Genomic DNA, 13,091 nt, shown 5'->3' with positions numbered 1-13,091 from the left:
TTTTATTGCAGCAGCTAGTCAGAAAAGGCATAAATAAAGAGTTAGTTTAGCCATTAAAATGCTGTTGGTATTTTGAGAGGACAGCTGAAACTGCTGTCTTCTGGGCTGCTGAAACCTTCAGCCTAAGGATGATTTTGGAGCTCCAGAAGTGAAAATAGGCTAAAAAAGGGATGAATTTTTCTTGTCTCTTTAGATGAAGGTAGCCTTAAATTCTCCCACAATAACATTTAGTCCTTTTATTTTGAGGTACTGCTATAACAGTAGTGGAAAGGTTTGGGGTTTGGAGATGTTTTGGTGATGGGTTTTTTTTGAGGAGCTATCTGTTGTGGTTTTCCCCTTAACGCTTTCTGTCAAAAAGTTGATGCTGTTTCTTCAAATTCCTTGAAAGGGAATGCATGCATTTATTAATCCTACAGTTGGTTTGTTGATTTTTTTTTTTTTTTTTTTTTTTTTTTTTTTTTTTTTTTTTTTTTTTTTTTTTTTTTTTTTTTTTTAGTTGACTTATTTTAATCTTAATTGAGAAGACCATCTGCAAGTATCTGTAACCAATGCCTAACTTACTGACAGGAGAGGAAGAGTGGACAGGCTGGGGCCTTTTTTTTTGGCTTTTTAGAAGTGACTTCATGTTTAAAGAAAAGAGAAAAAATAAAAACCAACCCAGCACCTCTTTGGATGTTGCTGAGGGACGCTCGGGTCCTGTGTGCAGAGGCTTGCTTGCCTCATGGTTCTCTGCAAAGCTCCCTGCCTGCCTGCGACCTCCTTTGTAGATGCGTGTCCTTTGAAGGGTCATTAATTTAATATCTTTCTCTGTGCAGCAGCTGGAACAAATGGTGGCCCCAGCTCCAGCAGGAGCTCCCAGCTGCCCGCCTCGCCCAGCGCTGACCTACAGGCATTTTTGCCGTGGCTGTCTCAGGCTTTTTATAGTTTTTGCACACTTGTTGCATATAGGATACCTTACAGGTGTGGGCCTTCAGTGAAGCATTAGCTGGGTGTTTGGGGAGGGCTTCAGGTTTGTTTTTTTCTGGAGTCTTGCTTTTCTTCAGAAGAATTTCAAGAATGAGGGAAAACTTACTGGGTTCAGACTGAATTTGTGCTGCAGCATTTCATCATGAACTCACCAGAGATAATCTGAACTGTCTCACAGTGTGCTCCTCGGATGAGAGGGCAGGCACATGTCTGAAATGGTGAGTGGCTCTGCGAGTGCAGGTGCAGCACTGCCAGTGCAGGGCACTCACAGGGGTCACCCAGCCATGTGGCAGCAGCTGTGCCAGTGTTGCTGCCAGGGGATTTCTCACTCTGCTCCTTGCCCTGGCCAAGATGCCTGAGTAAGTTTAAGCTTTATCACTTGCAGACTGTGATTGCTGTTTGCAAGGGAAGTGTTTGCTGTTGTCCTGACCTGTTCCTGAGTTACTTTAACACAGCAATAGCTTTAAACAGATGTCCAGTGCATAGCAAAGCTCCTGCTGGGATAATGCAGACTGCTGGGTCAGGGCCCTCTTCCCTGCAAGCTCTTACCCTTTGCCCACCAGCATTGTACTGGGGATTTTGGGGTTTTATTTCAGGTCAGTCATAAAACTGAATAGCAGTTTCATCTTAGCCCTAACTGGCCAAATAATTTGGCTCCTGCTGTTTCCAGTACAGTTGGTGTCCTTCAGGGGACTGTCCCCTGCCTGCATTGCCTCAGTTCAGCCTGAGAGCACATGCTTGGGAGAAATAAAAGGTATCAACTGGGAAGGCCAAGCTGATGAGAAAAAGCACCCCAGGGAGGGCTGCACAGAGGCCAGCTCCCAAAGGATGCTGGCGTGGACTGTGCTGCAAGACTGTGCTCTGGGACTGGAGCCCTGGTGGCCGTGTGGTCTCTGAGGAGGAGACCAGCGAGGTTGAGTCGCTCAGGAGTGTCCTTTGAGCTGAGTGCTGTGGGGCACAGCTGTGTGTCCCTAGGCTATCCCTTTGTCAGTAGCCTTTAGTGTTTGTAACAGGTAACACATGCATGGTAAGGTGTCCTAAAACATAACAGGAGGTCTTCAGGTTGTAAACGACAGGTGCTCATTCTTAGTAATTTACTTTTTCCAAATTGCTTATCTTGTGCTGTGCTGTATGTCCCATTCCCTTTACTTTCCAGGTCGTGTGAAAAGCCTTAGGCACAGAGAATAGAACTTCACTGGTGTGGTAATATATCATTTATGTGGTATCAAAGCTATGCCAGGGACAGCTTCAACTAATGTTCAGCTTCTACAGATTGTCTTGGAAATGAGAAGAGAAATGGAAATTTAATCCTCATTCACTTTATTGTGGTTTTAGAAGCTGCTTGAGTACCTACTTGCATGAAAATGTTACATTTTGGTGGGTGGATAAAGTATAATTTCTGTACTGAAATACCGAAGAACCTCACGTAGGACAGCGTGCAACTATGTAATTGTCTCATTGAAGGCGTGTGGACTGATTGGGTTTTGTAGATTTTCAGGCTGTGCTGAGGAGAAAAGGCACTCTATGGACCATGCCTGAATTAGATATAAATGTCACCAGTGTGCCAGGGAGAGCTGGTTGTGGGCCTGGTCAGCAGGTGCTCAGCAAGCCATGGGGAACGGAGTTCCCCCTGTAGGAGGTCATGCTGACCAAGGTTGGATCTCTGTCAGTCTCTCAAGTGTTTCTGCAGCTGTATGCATTGTCTTTGGAGGATTTGGGGAGACAAATGTAGTAGGGATGCCATGTTTGTGGGAGGAGAAAGCCAGTGGGTAAGGACTGGGAAGCAGTAGAAGCAGTCTCATCAGCATAGTTTTGTACCTCAGCGTGAGGCAGGATTTGGCCATGGTTCCCAGCCCTGGAAAGCAGTAGTGCCCACTGGGAGCAGTAGATGGTGGAAAGGGCTTTGGCAACATCCCCAGTCCAGGTGTCCCCAGGGTAAATGGTGCAGGGCAGTGTCCATGGGACTGGATGGGGTGCCTGGGGCCAATCCCTTACTGCAGCAGCAGGTGGGAGGGTTGAGAGGGTGGCAAGAGGGGCATCCAGGTGCCTGCATATGAGGGCTTGGTCTCCTGCCCTGAACCCTCTCTGTGAGGAAGGCCCAGATAACCCATCTGGGTTGCCTTGTAGGGCAGGAGATGTGGCAGAACCACTTCAAGTCCGTAGGGCTTTTGGAAAATATGTCATCAGGTCTTTCTCCTCCTGGTTTCATTGTGCATGTGTCACCCTGTGTGTCCTCCTGCTGTTGATCACTGTGGCCATCTCGGTGGGACCAGAGGGGACAGGGAGACTCAGCCTGTGCCCACTGAGCCCCCCTCTGCTGTCTCACTGGGGCAACCAGCAGGATTTAGCTGCCAGAGATCCCTGGGTCTTCCCAAAGCAGTGTGGGGCAGGCAGGCTGGGAAGCTTTGCATTATTGCTATTTTTTATTATTACTTTTTTTTCCTCCCAGTTTCTGGCTCTGCAGACCCCCAAATGCTCTTAATGGAGATATGGCCTGTTTATATGTTAATTTTAAGCCCGCTGACAAGCCGTTTGCTTTTCTCCTGACTTCTCATGGTTCCTCCTCCCGTTGAAAGCCGCTGCCATGGGCTTAGGGGATAAGGTGCCGAGAATTAGAAAATAAAATAAAATCTGCAGGATGCTGGAGAGCAAGGGGGTACAGGGATTGGCATGCTCCAAGTATAAATGGGTGATTTCTGAAAGCAAGGAACCCTGATACCAGGGGCGTGCATGACAATTACATCCAGTACAATACAAAATGTTAATTACTAAATTTTGAGAAATTAATGCTGATTAGCAGCTGTGTGTGTGTGTGACCTAAATACATCTATTGCTTATCTTTATTCATAATATACAGTTTATTGTTGATAAAGTAATGGCTGAATGGTGGGCTGGCCCACGAGTCTCATAGCTAAAGACTGAGGCCTGATTTGTAAATCGTCTGAAATTTGTTGGCATCTGTTTTTTGTGGAATTTATACGGATGGGGAAGATGAATAGCAGTCTGAGCTATCCCCTTTACAACTCAACTCATAGATATTATTGAGAATTCATATTGCTTTTATTATTTGGTCACAAAAATGCACCTAATGCTTGTTGGCTTTAAAACACCTACTAGCACTGCTTTCTCTCTCCATCTTGCAAAATATAAGACAAGGCCGAAGCTTAAATTAAAATCCTCAGGTTCTTATCTCTTTCCCACAGGAAAGCAAATCTGTGTTGAAAACCGTAAAATTAAGAGGAGAGCAAGGATAGCATAATTTAGCAAAAATTCATGGCACCAGATTCTGAGCTATATGACTGGAGGGATAGGTCAGACATTAAGAAGATACTGCCTGCTAATGCAAGTTCCTTAAGGTGGTGCTCTGGAAACAAGGAAAGCAGAAAATGCTGCACTGGTTCCCATTTGCTCCCTTTCCTGTACTCCTACCAGCCTTAACAATAAATTGAGTTGTCCATTTAATAACCTGTCTTTTTCCAGAAGTCCAGAAAAATCATGGACTTATGCATGGAGCTTTGTCTTAACATCTGCTTTGTGCCAGAATTTCAACAGTGACCTCAAGGAAAATTAATTTCATTGGCCTCTTAAATTATTATTATTATTTTAATTCCTTATGTTTGGCAGCTGTCCTTGCTGTCAGTGTGTCTGGCTGAAGGATAGCTTTCTTTTGGGGGGGGGGGGGGGTTGGTTTATTAAAAACCTGTTTGTTCCATAATTATTTGTGCTAAGGGGCAAGGTAGAGTGGCAGGGCACAAATGAGGAGTGCCTGTTACATGCTGGCATCATCACTGTGCCTCGTCCCACCTTGGAAAGAGCAACTTGAGTTTCAAGCAGCATTAATAATGCAGGATTTCATTGGGATTGAGCAGTTCTGTTGTCTTGCAGCCTTGATCTTAGGGGGTAATTTTGGACAGCATCCTTCTGTCGTGCTGGCTGCCTCCTCCCCTGTGCCTCTGCACTCTGGGAAGTGCTGGTGGGAAGTGTGCATCTTGCCCTGCTAGGACATCACCTTATGGCACCCATTTCAGGACCCTTGTGGGTGTTTGTAGCGGTTTGAGTTCTCCTTGATAGAGTCAGAGGCCTCCCAGCTCAGCAGGTTTCCCCTCCAGCTGAACCTCTTGAGAGGCCACTGCCAACTGCTCATATATGAAATCAGCCTTCTGAGGGTGGCCCTTTAGTTACCAGTAGACAGACAAGAGTTTTCAACCAGAGTTTGTAAAACTGCAAGGGAACTTGCTGTTCCTCTGGTGATGGCAGGGGTTTGTCCCATCTGTGCCATGCCACGGCCATGCAGGAAGAGCAGTGGGGAGGAAGAGGGAAGCTGATGAAGCTTTTAAGGCTGGAGATACGGCAAACCTGTACTTTAAGCCTTCTTTTTTTAAATGCTGTTCCCGTAACCAAAGGGTTTCTCCAGCGCTGCTGACTGCTGTCCTGGGTCACAGCCCTTGGTGCACGGTGCCTGCCTGCCCGGCACGTTGCTCCTCCTGCCCTGCAGCTCTCCGTTTGCCATTTCCGCAGCCCTGTCTCAATGTCTCCCAAATGCCTTTCTTCCTGCTCCCGGCCCCCACCCATTTCCCTGCATTTCCTCAATATCTGCATCCCTCTTCGGGTGCCAGTGGTTTGAGGATGCCGATTCTGGCAGCAAACCTGCTTTCCATCCACTAGTCCCAATGTCATGTCTGTCCATCTGTTTCCCCCGCTTCAGTAATGCAAATATTTAAAAATAGCATTTTGGAAATGTTGGGTGGTTTGTTTTTTTTATCAAAACAGAAGCCTCACCTCGCTAACGCAATTTAATCTTTGTCCTTCTCTTGCAGTCCAACAAGGTGCCCGTGGTACAGCCTTCTCATGCGGTTCACCCCCTCACCCCTCTTATCACCTACAGCGATGAGCACTTTTCCCCGGGGTCACACCCGTCTCACGTCCCCTCTGACGTCAGCTCCAAACAAGGTGAGCCCATCCTTTCCCAGCACGGTGGGGATGCAGGGTGGTCTGGTGCCCTTTGTGCTGCTGACAGAGCCAATATTACCAATTTGTAATATTTTAGAGGGAGGCTTCCGGGTGCACATGCCCACTTTCAGAGATGGTAATTCTGCCCTGATGCTGATGCTTAACTTGGCTACTTAAATTTTTATGCTCCTTCTAATGTGATAATTTGGGCTTGCTTTTCTCATCAAAGTCTTTCAAAATCTCAGTAAACAGCAGCCAGTCTTCACCATCTCCTGTGGTGCCCAAGGCTTGCAGCATGCAAATACAGAAAGGGCAGCCATCCCTCACCTCAAAAACAGGGGACAAGTACTTCAGTAGTGGTGTCATTGAAAGATTTTCTTTCACTTTATTTTGTGTCCTTGTATTCTGGCTGTCCATATTCTTCTGTATGTCAGTTAGCATAATCAAAGCATAGCCCATAAACATAGTTTTGAGCCTGTGCAAGTAAAAGCTTTACAAATCTGACAGTTTTTAACCTTCATGTGCTGGCTGCATTCTGCAGAAAGCATCTTTTTAGATGTCCGAGTCATGGATGTCAGTTTTCTCTGCACCTCTAGGAGCCCTTAAGGAAAACACAAAAGCCTCCTAGATCCACGTCTAGGAATGTCAGAGCAGCCCTGCTCAGGGTCAGTCTGCAGGCCCCAGGGAAGAGCAGACAGTCTGCAAGGTGTCAATCCCAGCCTGTGCCAAGTGCTGCTGCCCAGTACCCAGGAGAACACAAAGGGTTCCTGGGAAGGGTGTGCTTGCTTGCAGTGGGTTGCAGGAGCTGGGGAGGGATGTGATGGAAGTTGGGGAGGTGCAGAGGGAGGACTGGCCATGGCCTTCACGGGCCTGAGCCAGGGTTTGGTAAGAACCTCAGCAGAAAAAGCCTGCATGGGAGAGCTGGTGGTGAGGAGGGAAGGAGAGAGAGCAGAGGCTTTACAAAGGCATTCACTGTAGTCTGGATATCTCTGCATGGGCAGGAAGCCGTCAGTGCCACGACCGGGCCTGGAGGGTGCCTCTCCCTGCCTCTCTCTGTGCTCGCGTGTCCCACCATGCGCTGTGGCACCCATTTTTGACAAAATCCTGAAGCTCTGCTTTACCTGGGCACACATCCATATGCACAGTTGTCCCATTTATTTGAAGAGGCTTTTAGTCATCATTGTTCAGGGAGAGAGACTTTTTTTGTTCTGTCTTTCCCGGAATGCCTAGGTTTTACTTTGGCTGTGTTGTGGAGATAATGACATGGGCTACATCCAGAAAATGCTATGGCCTGGTGGCTCTGTGTGGTTTTTGCTGTTTGTTGGTTAGGTTTTGTTTTTTTCTAGGGAGGGGGAATACAAAAAGCACTCTGCCTGGAAAGTCTGGCCTGTAAATACGCATACAATATCTTTTTCAGACTTGGAAGAAGCAAATGAAGACCTCCTGTCCTCATTTGTCTTCCTCCTTTGCATCAGTGCCCAGGAGAAGGATATTCACACTCATTCCTTGAAATCCCAGGGGTGCCATGTGATAAGAGAATGGGATTTCCACCTCTTGCAGAAGCTGGCTGTGACAGCTGGGGCACAACCCGCTGCTGCAGTTTGTGAGCTTAAGAGGTTTCTGCTTACTGCATGCTGAGTTTGCCCTTCTGTGCCCCATCTTTTTGCCTTTACCCCAGTTTATTTTTGTATTCCTGCACAGCAGACCCCAACTGAGCAACATCTGGTTTGTTGGTTTCTTGTTTCTGCATCGTCTCTTCTGCTTCTTCTCTACCCTCTCCCCTGTCCAGCATCCCACCAGTCAAGAGTGCAAGCCTGCGGAGGGCCTCTGCCAGGAGGCACAAAGCTCATTGCCCTCTGGAGTTCCTGAACGGGCTCTTGATCCCTTTGCTCAGTGTCTGGCAGAGATGGAGATGGATGATGTGGATAATGCAGGCTGGAGACTACTGGTTTTGTCTGGGATGGTCTCCTTGATGTGTGTGGTCTTTCCATCCGTACTCCCTGTTTCGGCGCCACCGGCGTGTGGGAGCAGCCACAGTGAAGTAGCCCATGTAGTTGCTGCAAAGAGAGGATTTTTTTTTTTCCTCAGGTCCTCTGCCAAACGCCTCCAACCATTGTTTCTGTCCTCGCCTCCCACTGTGGGTCTGGAACAAGGCACTGCCATGGTGCCCTAGCCCTGGTGCCCTCCTCCCATCAAAATCCTCCAACAAGGGGGTCCACAGCTTGCCCTCAGGACTGCCTCTCGCACCCAGGGCACTTTGGGATGGACACACACAGCACTGCCTTCCAAAAGGCACTCACTTTATTTTATTTTTTTAATTTTATTTTTATTTTTCCTTAACCCTCTCAAGAGAACTTGCTTTGGAGGGCACTGGCCATGTGGTAGTTCTGTGTGCTCCTGAGGGCACTAGGTGCTGGTAGCCCTCCATAAGGGGCCAAAAGTTTTGGATTAGCAGTAACTACTGTGCATTAGTTAAGAGAGAGCAGTGTTGTCTCCATGGGTCAGAACTGCAGATTCTGGGGAAGGAGTGGCCCAGCTCTTTGTGCCAAACCTGGTCTGGCTGGGGGAAGGTCATGTCATCACTTCCAGAAGCATCAGTCATCATCAGAGGTGTGGGAGATGAGACTCTGGGCTTCTTTTACACCTTGTTTGGTTTTCTTTTATTTTAACCGCTCGGAAAGAGTGCTTCCTCTCATGTAAAAGCCCTGGGATATGTAAAGTGTTTCCTTTCCTGTCAGCTACCAGCTGTTTTACACCTTTGAAAAGACAGCTGGCCAGAAATTTGATCCTCACTTAGGGTGTGGTTCCAAGTCTGAAAATTCAGGGTTTTTGAGACAATGACACCACTGGTATTATTTTCCGTGCTTTCCTGCACACGGTCCCGACAGATATTCTTCAAATCTTGTAATTAAATTCAGAAGATTTAAGTACAAACTGGCAGAGGAATAAATCAGTAACATCAGTCTGTAAACTAAGTCTCAAGGTAGCACACGCTCAGTCTTGGACCTTTGGAGTGTTACCACATAAATATTTAATACCCTTTTAAAGCAGCTGATTTAGCTGTGAAGTAGACTTAACAATTGCTTCTGCTTCACCCCCTCTTCCCCAAACACATTTAAATAAACCAGTGTCTTTGTGGCCTCTGCAACTGTAATTCCATGTCTCCTGGGGGCACAAGGTTTAGGTGAAGAATGGAGACCACAGACCCTTTTGGGATAAGGATTAGCTTTAATCTTGAGGTGATTCTTGCAGTTGTAGGACTCTGTGTTCTGGGGAATGTGAGCTGATGGATCATTCCTGATGGGACTCTTATTTTTCCATGAAATACTGCCATTGCAAAACAGATTGACCTTGGAGCCCACAGGAGTCAACTTGATGAAGAGCTTAGTTGGAACTGGAGTGACAATTGGAAGCCAAATGAATCATATCAAGTGTGACCATTACAGGCCTGAAAATGATTCTTAATTAACCACTGATCCTCTGTGGTAGCAAGTTTCCAAAATCTGTGAATCCATAAGGGGACCCAAGAAAATATAAAAGTAGCAATTTACCTAATCTAATAGCTCTGCTGTGCTGCCTCTTTGACAACGCTGTGTTTTCCCCTTGTTTCATGATGTGTTAGAGGAGGTCCTCAGGATCCTGTTGGGCTTGGTGAGACCATTGAGAGGACAGTAGTACCTAATGCACTTCACAGGAGATCTAAACTTGCACAGGTCCTTACCCATACATTTATTTCCTCCTTCCCTGCTGTTTTTTCTGGTATCTCCCTTTGAATTGCAGTATCGTGCACAAATTGTTTTACAGGTGGCCTGTGGAACCCTTTTAACACTACCCAAGGTGGTTATTCCTTATCCAAAGCACTAGTTCCACTGTAGTATCAGCTGGGAACTGTAGGTCATATATGGAGTATTTTGAGAGGAAATCACTCATTCTTCTGTGCTTTTTAACAGGCATGTCCAGGCATCCTCCAGCTCCTGATCTCCCTACCTTCTATCCCTTGTCTCCAGGGGGGGTTGGACAGATAACACCACCTCTTGGCTGGTAAGACTTTTTAGCTTCTTTTCAGACAGGTGCATGTTCACACCATTCACTATTGTTGAATCAATTGCAGCAATTACAAAATAATAATAACGTCATTCCAGTAAGAAATTGCTGCTTTATTTTAGTTGAAAAGATGAAAAAAATGTCGATCTTTGAAATTAAATGAATGTGTTTTTTGAACACTACAGGAACTGAAGTGTGTAGATTTCACTTTGAAGTCTGTATGTTTCTTATGGCTCAGATTTGTGGCTCTTAGCTTTTGGAAAGATAGCAGGAAACAGTTCTCAAGTAATTAAATATAAATTTTAATAAACAAAATTGCAGTTACTGAGGAGAGGGGAGGTAAGAAAGAACTTTGAAGTGTGGGGGGTGGGGGAGGAAAATCTTGAAACCGCCCCAAATGGAGAACAAACTTTTGTAGCCTGCTGGTTTTTGCAGTTTCTGTATGGAGAGAGGCCTCTGTCACTGGGAGATCTTGCTGCTCTTGCTAATACTAGCACTCTCATGATCTCTTGCTGCCACTCAGGGTGTCATTTTTCTTTTGGTGGAAATGTGGTATTTTCTGAGGAATAGATTTGGCAGGGTGCTTCATGTCTGCTTGGGGTAGATATGTACTTGCCTTCAGTTCTCTTGGAGCAGGGAATAAGGCAACTCGGCCACAATTTCAATGCTTTAGAATCTGTATTGTGACTAGTCTGTGCCCATGCAATGAGGGATGCAGATTTTTTTTTTTTTATTTTTTTAATGTCTCCATGAGAGGGAAACATGATCCAGATGACAACAGGCAGAGAAAGTAGAGAGCAGAAGATGGTGAAATGTTGTATAGCTGGCATATCTTTCAGGAAAGGCCACATGCCTTTTTGGAACAAATAATTAGTAGATATCAAACTAAAATATGGAAGTATCTGACAATCTATTTTTTTAATCTTTCCCCCCACCCCCTTCCGCATTTTGCTGCTTAGCTGACTCCTCACTTCCACTGCCACTAGGCAGTTGCTAGCACGCATTTTCCAGATGTGGTCAATTATTTCTTCTGAATGGTTTCTCAGAGCAGAAACTGGGGGGAGGGAAGAGGGAAAAGAGAAAGAAGAGGAGAGACAAGATCCAACCTTTCAAGGCTCAGGGATGTGTTCAGCAGCACTCACCAACAGCAGGACATACTCAGCTGTCCCTTATGCTGTGGCTCCCTGCTGTGAGGTAGCACTGTTGAGACTTCCTTTATTATTTTTTTTTTCATTTCCTCTTCCCTTTGAGCATTGGTCATTTCTAGTAATATGCTCCAAGAGTGAAATCTGTGTCCTGAACCTTACAAAGGCCAGGTTCCATTTTTCCTCATCTGAGAGCTGACTGACCAGTCGATAAGCAACTGTTTGAATAGGATTGATGTGTGTGGTGTCCCTCTGGCTGGTAGAGGTGTTTGGGCTGGTACTAGCTCACATTACCATCCCATGCTACTTCAGGGTGTTCATTGTAGTCATCAAGTAATCAAAATGTAGTAATGATGGTAAAAATTAAAGACCTCAAATGATGGACTGGTGGCAAAATATTCTGTATATATGGGAATGCAAAGGAGGCAAAAACTTCACACAAGCTTCTCTTACTGGAATGCAAAGTTTGATCTTTAAGTAGTAAGACAGGCTTGTGTCGCTGTGGGCTTTTATGTGCTTGGGTTGGGGTTTTTTTATGGAATCAGTTTCTACCTAGAAAAGCTGTCCACTTGTACCTCACTATAGCATATGCCAATGGAGAGAGTCCTAAGTTTTCAAAGATTTAATAAAACTGTTCAAAAGGCTTTTTAGCTTAATAATTCACCATCTGGTGTTCTCACTCTGATCTACAGTAGAACTATTCGGAATAAGATGCTTTTTTCCTAAGAGCTTGTTTAACAAATCTGATTCCAGTGCTTCTAAAACTAGGTGAGAGAGGGATGGAGATAGAGAAGTGTGCATGAGTCTGTGTGCCTTGGGGGAGGAAGGCTGGTTATTTTGCTTTCCCTCCCAGTGGAAACTTAGATTTCCACTTTCAATAGCAAGGGAGAAAGTTCAAAGCATTTAAGTATTCATTAGTTTCATTAGCAGAACTCTTGAAAGTGTTAGCTCTTACTATTTATTTGTGATTAGTACTGAGTTCCCATCAAGAGCTTGTAACTCTAGAATAACCGTTGAGTACCATATCATATGATTGATGGGTTCCTTTCTTCTGTGACCTCAGGCAAGGTCAGCCTGTATATCCCATCTCGAGTGGATTCAGGCAGCCCTATCCATCCTCACTCTCAGTCGACCCTTCCATGTCCAGGTAGGTGTAGGAGGTGAATGACTGAGTGGGGAGTAACTGCTGGCATTAGAGGGCAAGTTGCTCTTCTGCTTGCATCTTGGTCTGCCTTTGCTTGCTTTTCAGTCAGCTAAACCCTTATGCATACATATTTATTTAACTTTTGTGTGTATATGCAGTTTGCCTGGATCCCACACTGGTCTCATTCAGCATTTTCTTGTCAGTCTCTGAAGTGTTGCAATGAGGAGCACCCAGTGAATTGTCAACAATTAATTGAGCTGTTTCATCTGAAATGAGTCATTAGTTCATTTCTAGATGCAACACATGGTGTTGTGCATAGCATCCTTGGGTTTTGCTCATGTCAGTATGCAACCAGGTGGATTGTCACTCTAGTCTGCGTTCTCTAGTTTCAATTTCAAAGTTGTTGGTAATTAGTCTTGAATCACGTAGGTAATGCTCTGTGTGGAATCTTGCTCACAAGTAGGTATTTCATAGCCCAAAGCCACTAATGGCAGGGGATGCCAGCACAGTAATTGCACTGGTGTGTGACTCAGGCACTGTGTTTTTATGTCGAAGTGCAAGCAAGCAATGCTAATTGAGACTTGGCCATGACACACTCCAGACCTCCTATGCTCTGCTTTCGCATTCTAAAGACAGCTTCTGCATCCTGTGCTTGGTGTACAAGAGGTTGCAATATACAATTCTTGGGGTTTTTTTCTGTCATCTGTAGAAGAGACATCCTCCTGCACAGGGATTTAAGGCAGGCCATTGATAAGTGGTAGGTCCTCTTACCTCTTTGTGTGTGGGCTCCTTTGGATTATCACTGTCCCTTCACTTCTTTACAGGGGAATGATAAACATGTG

The 13,091-nt window shown here is 45.5% G+C and overlaps 1 protein-coding gene across 3 annotated transcripts in view; it reads left to right on the top strand.

Annotated features, from left to right (window-relative positions):
• The window catches only part of LEF1 (lymphoid enhancer binding factor 1), a 70,409-nt gene that overhangs the window by 34,609 nt on the left and 22,709 nt on the right, over positions 1–13,091 (top strand). For 2 of the 3 annotated variants that reach the window (XM_041395809.1, XM_041395810.1), the window contains exons 4-5: positions 5,784–5,916; positions 9,867–9,957. In XM_041395809.1, coding sequence (XP_041251743.1) covers positions 5,784–5,916; positions 9,867–9,957 — 224 coding nt within the window. Of the gene's footprint in view, positions 1–5,783; positions 5,917–9,866; positions 9,958–12,168; positions 12,253–13,091 lie in introns of all 3 variants that reach the window. The other variant, XM_041395808.1, reaches the window with a different exon arrangement.

This window comes from Onychostruthus taczanowskii, unplaced genomic scaffold (genome assembly GCF_017590055.1).
Source record: "Onychostruthus taczanowskii isolate IOZ18803 unplaced genomic scaffold, ASM1759005v1 scaffold12, whole genome shotgun sequence".
In the NCBI taxonomy this organism is placed as follows: domain Eukaryota; kingdom Metazoa; phylum Chordata; class Aves; order Passeriformes; family Passeridae; genus Onychostruthus; species Onychostruthus taczanowskii.
Note: the sequence above shows the minus strand (reverse complement) of the source record. Positions and strands in the feature narration are given on the sequence as shown.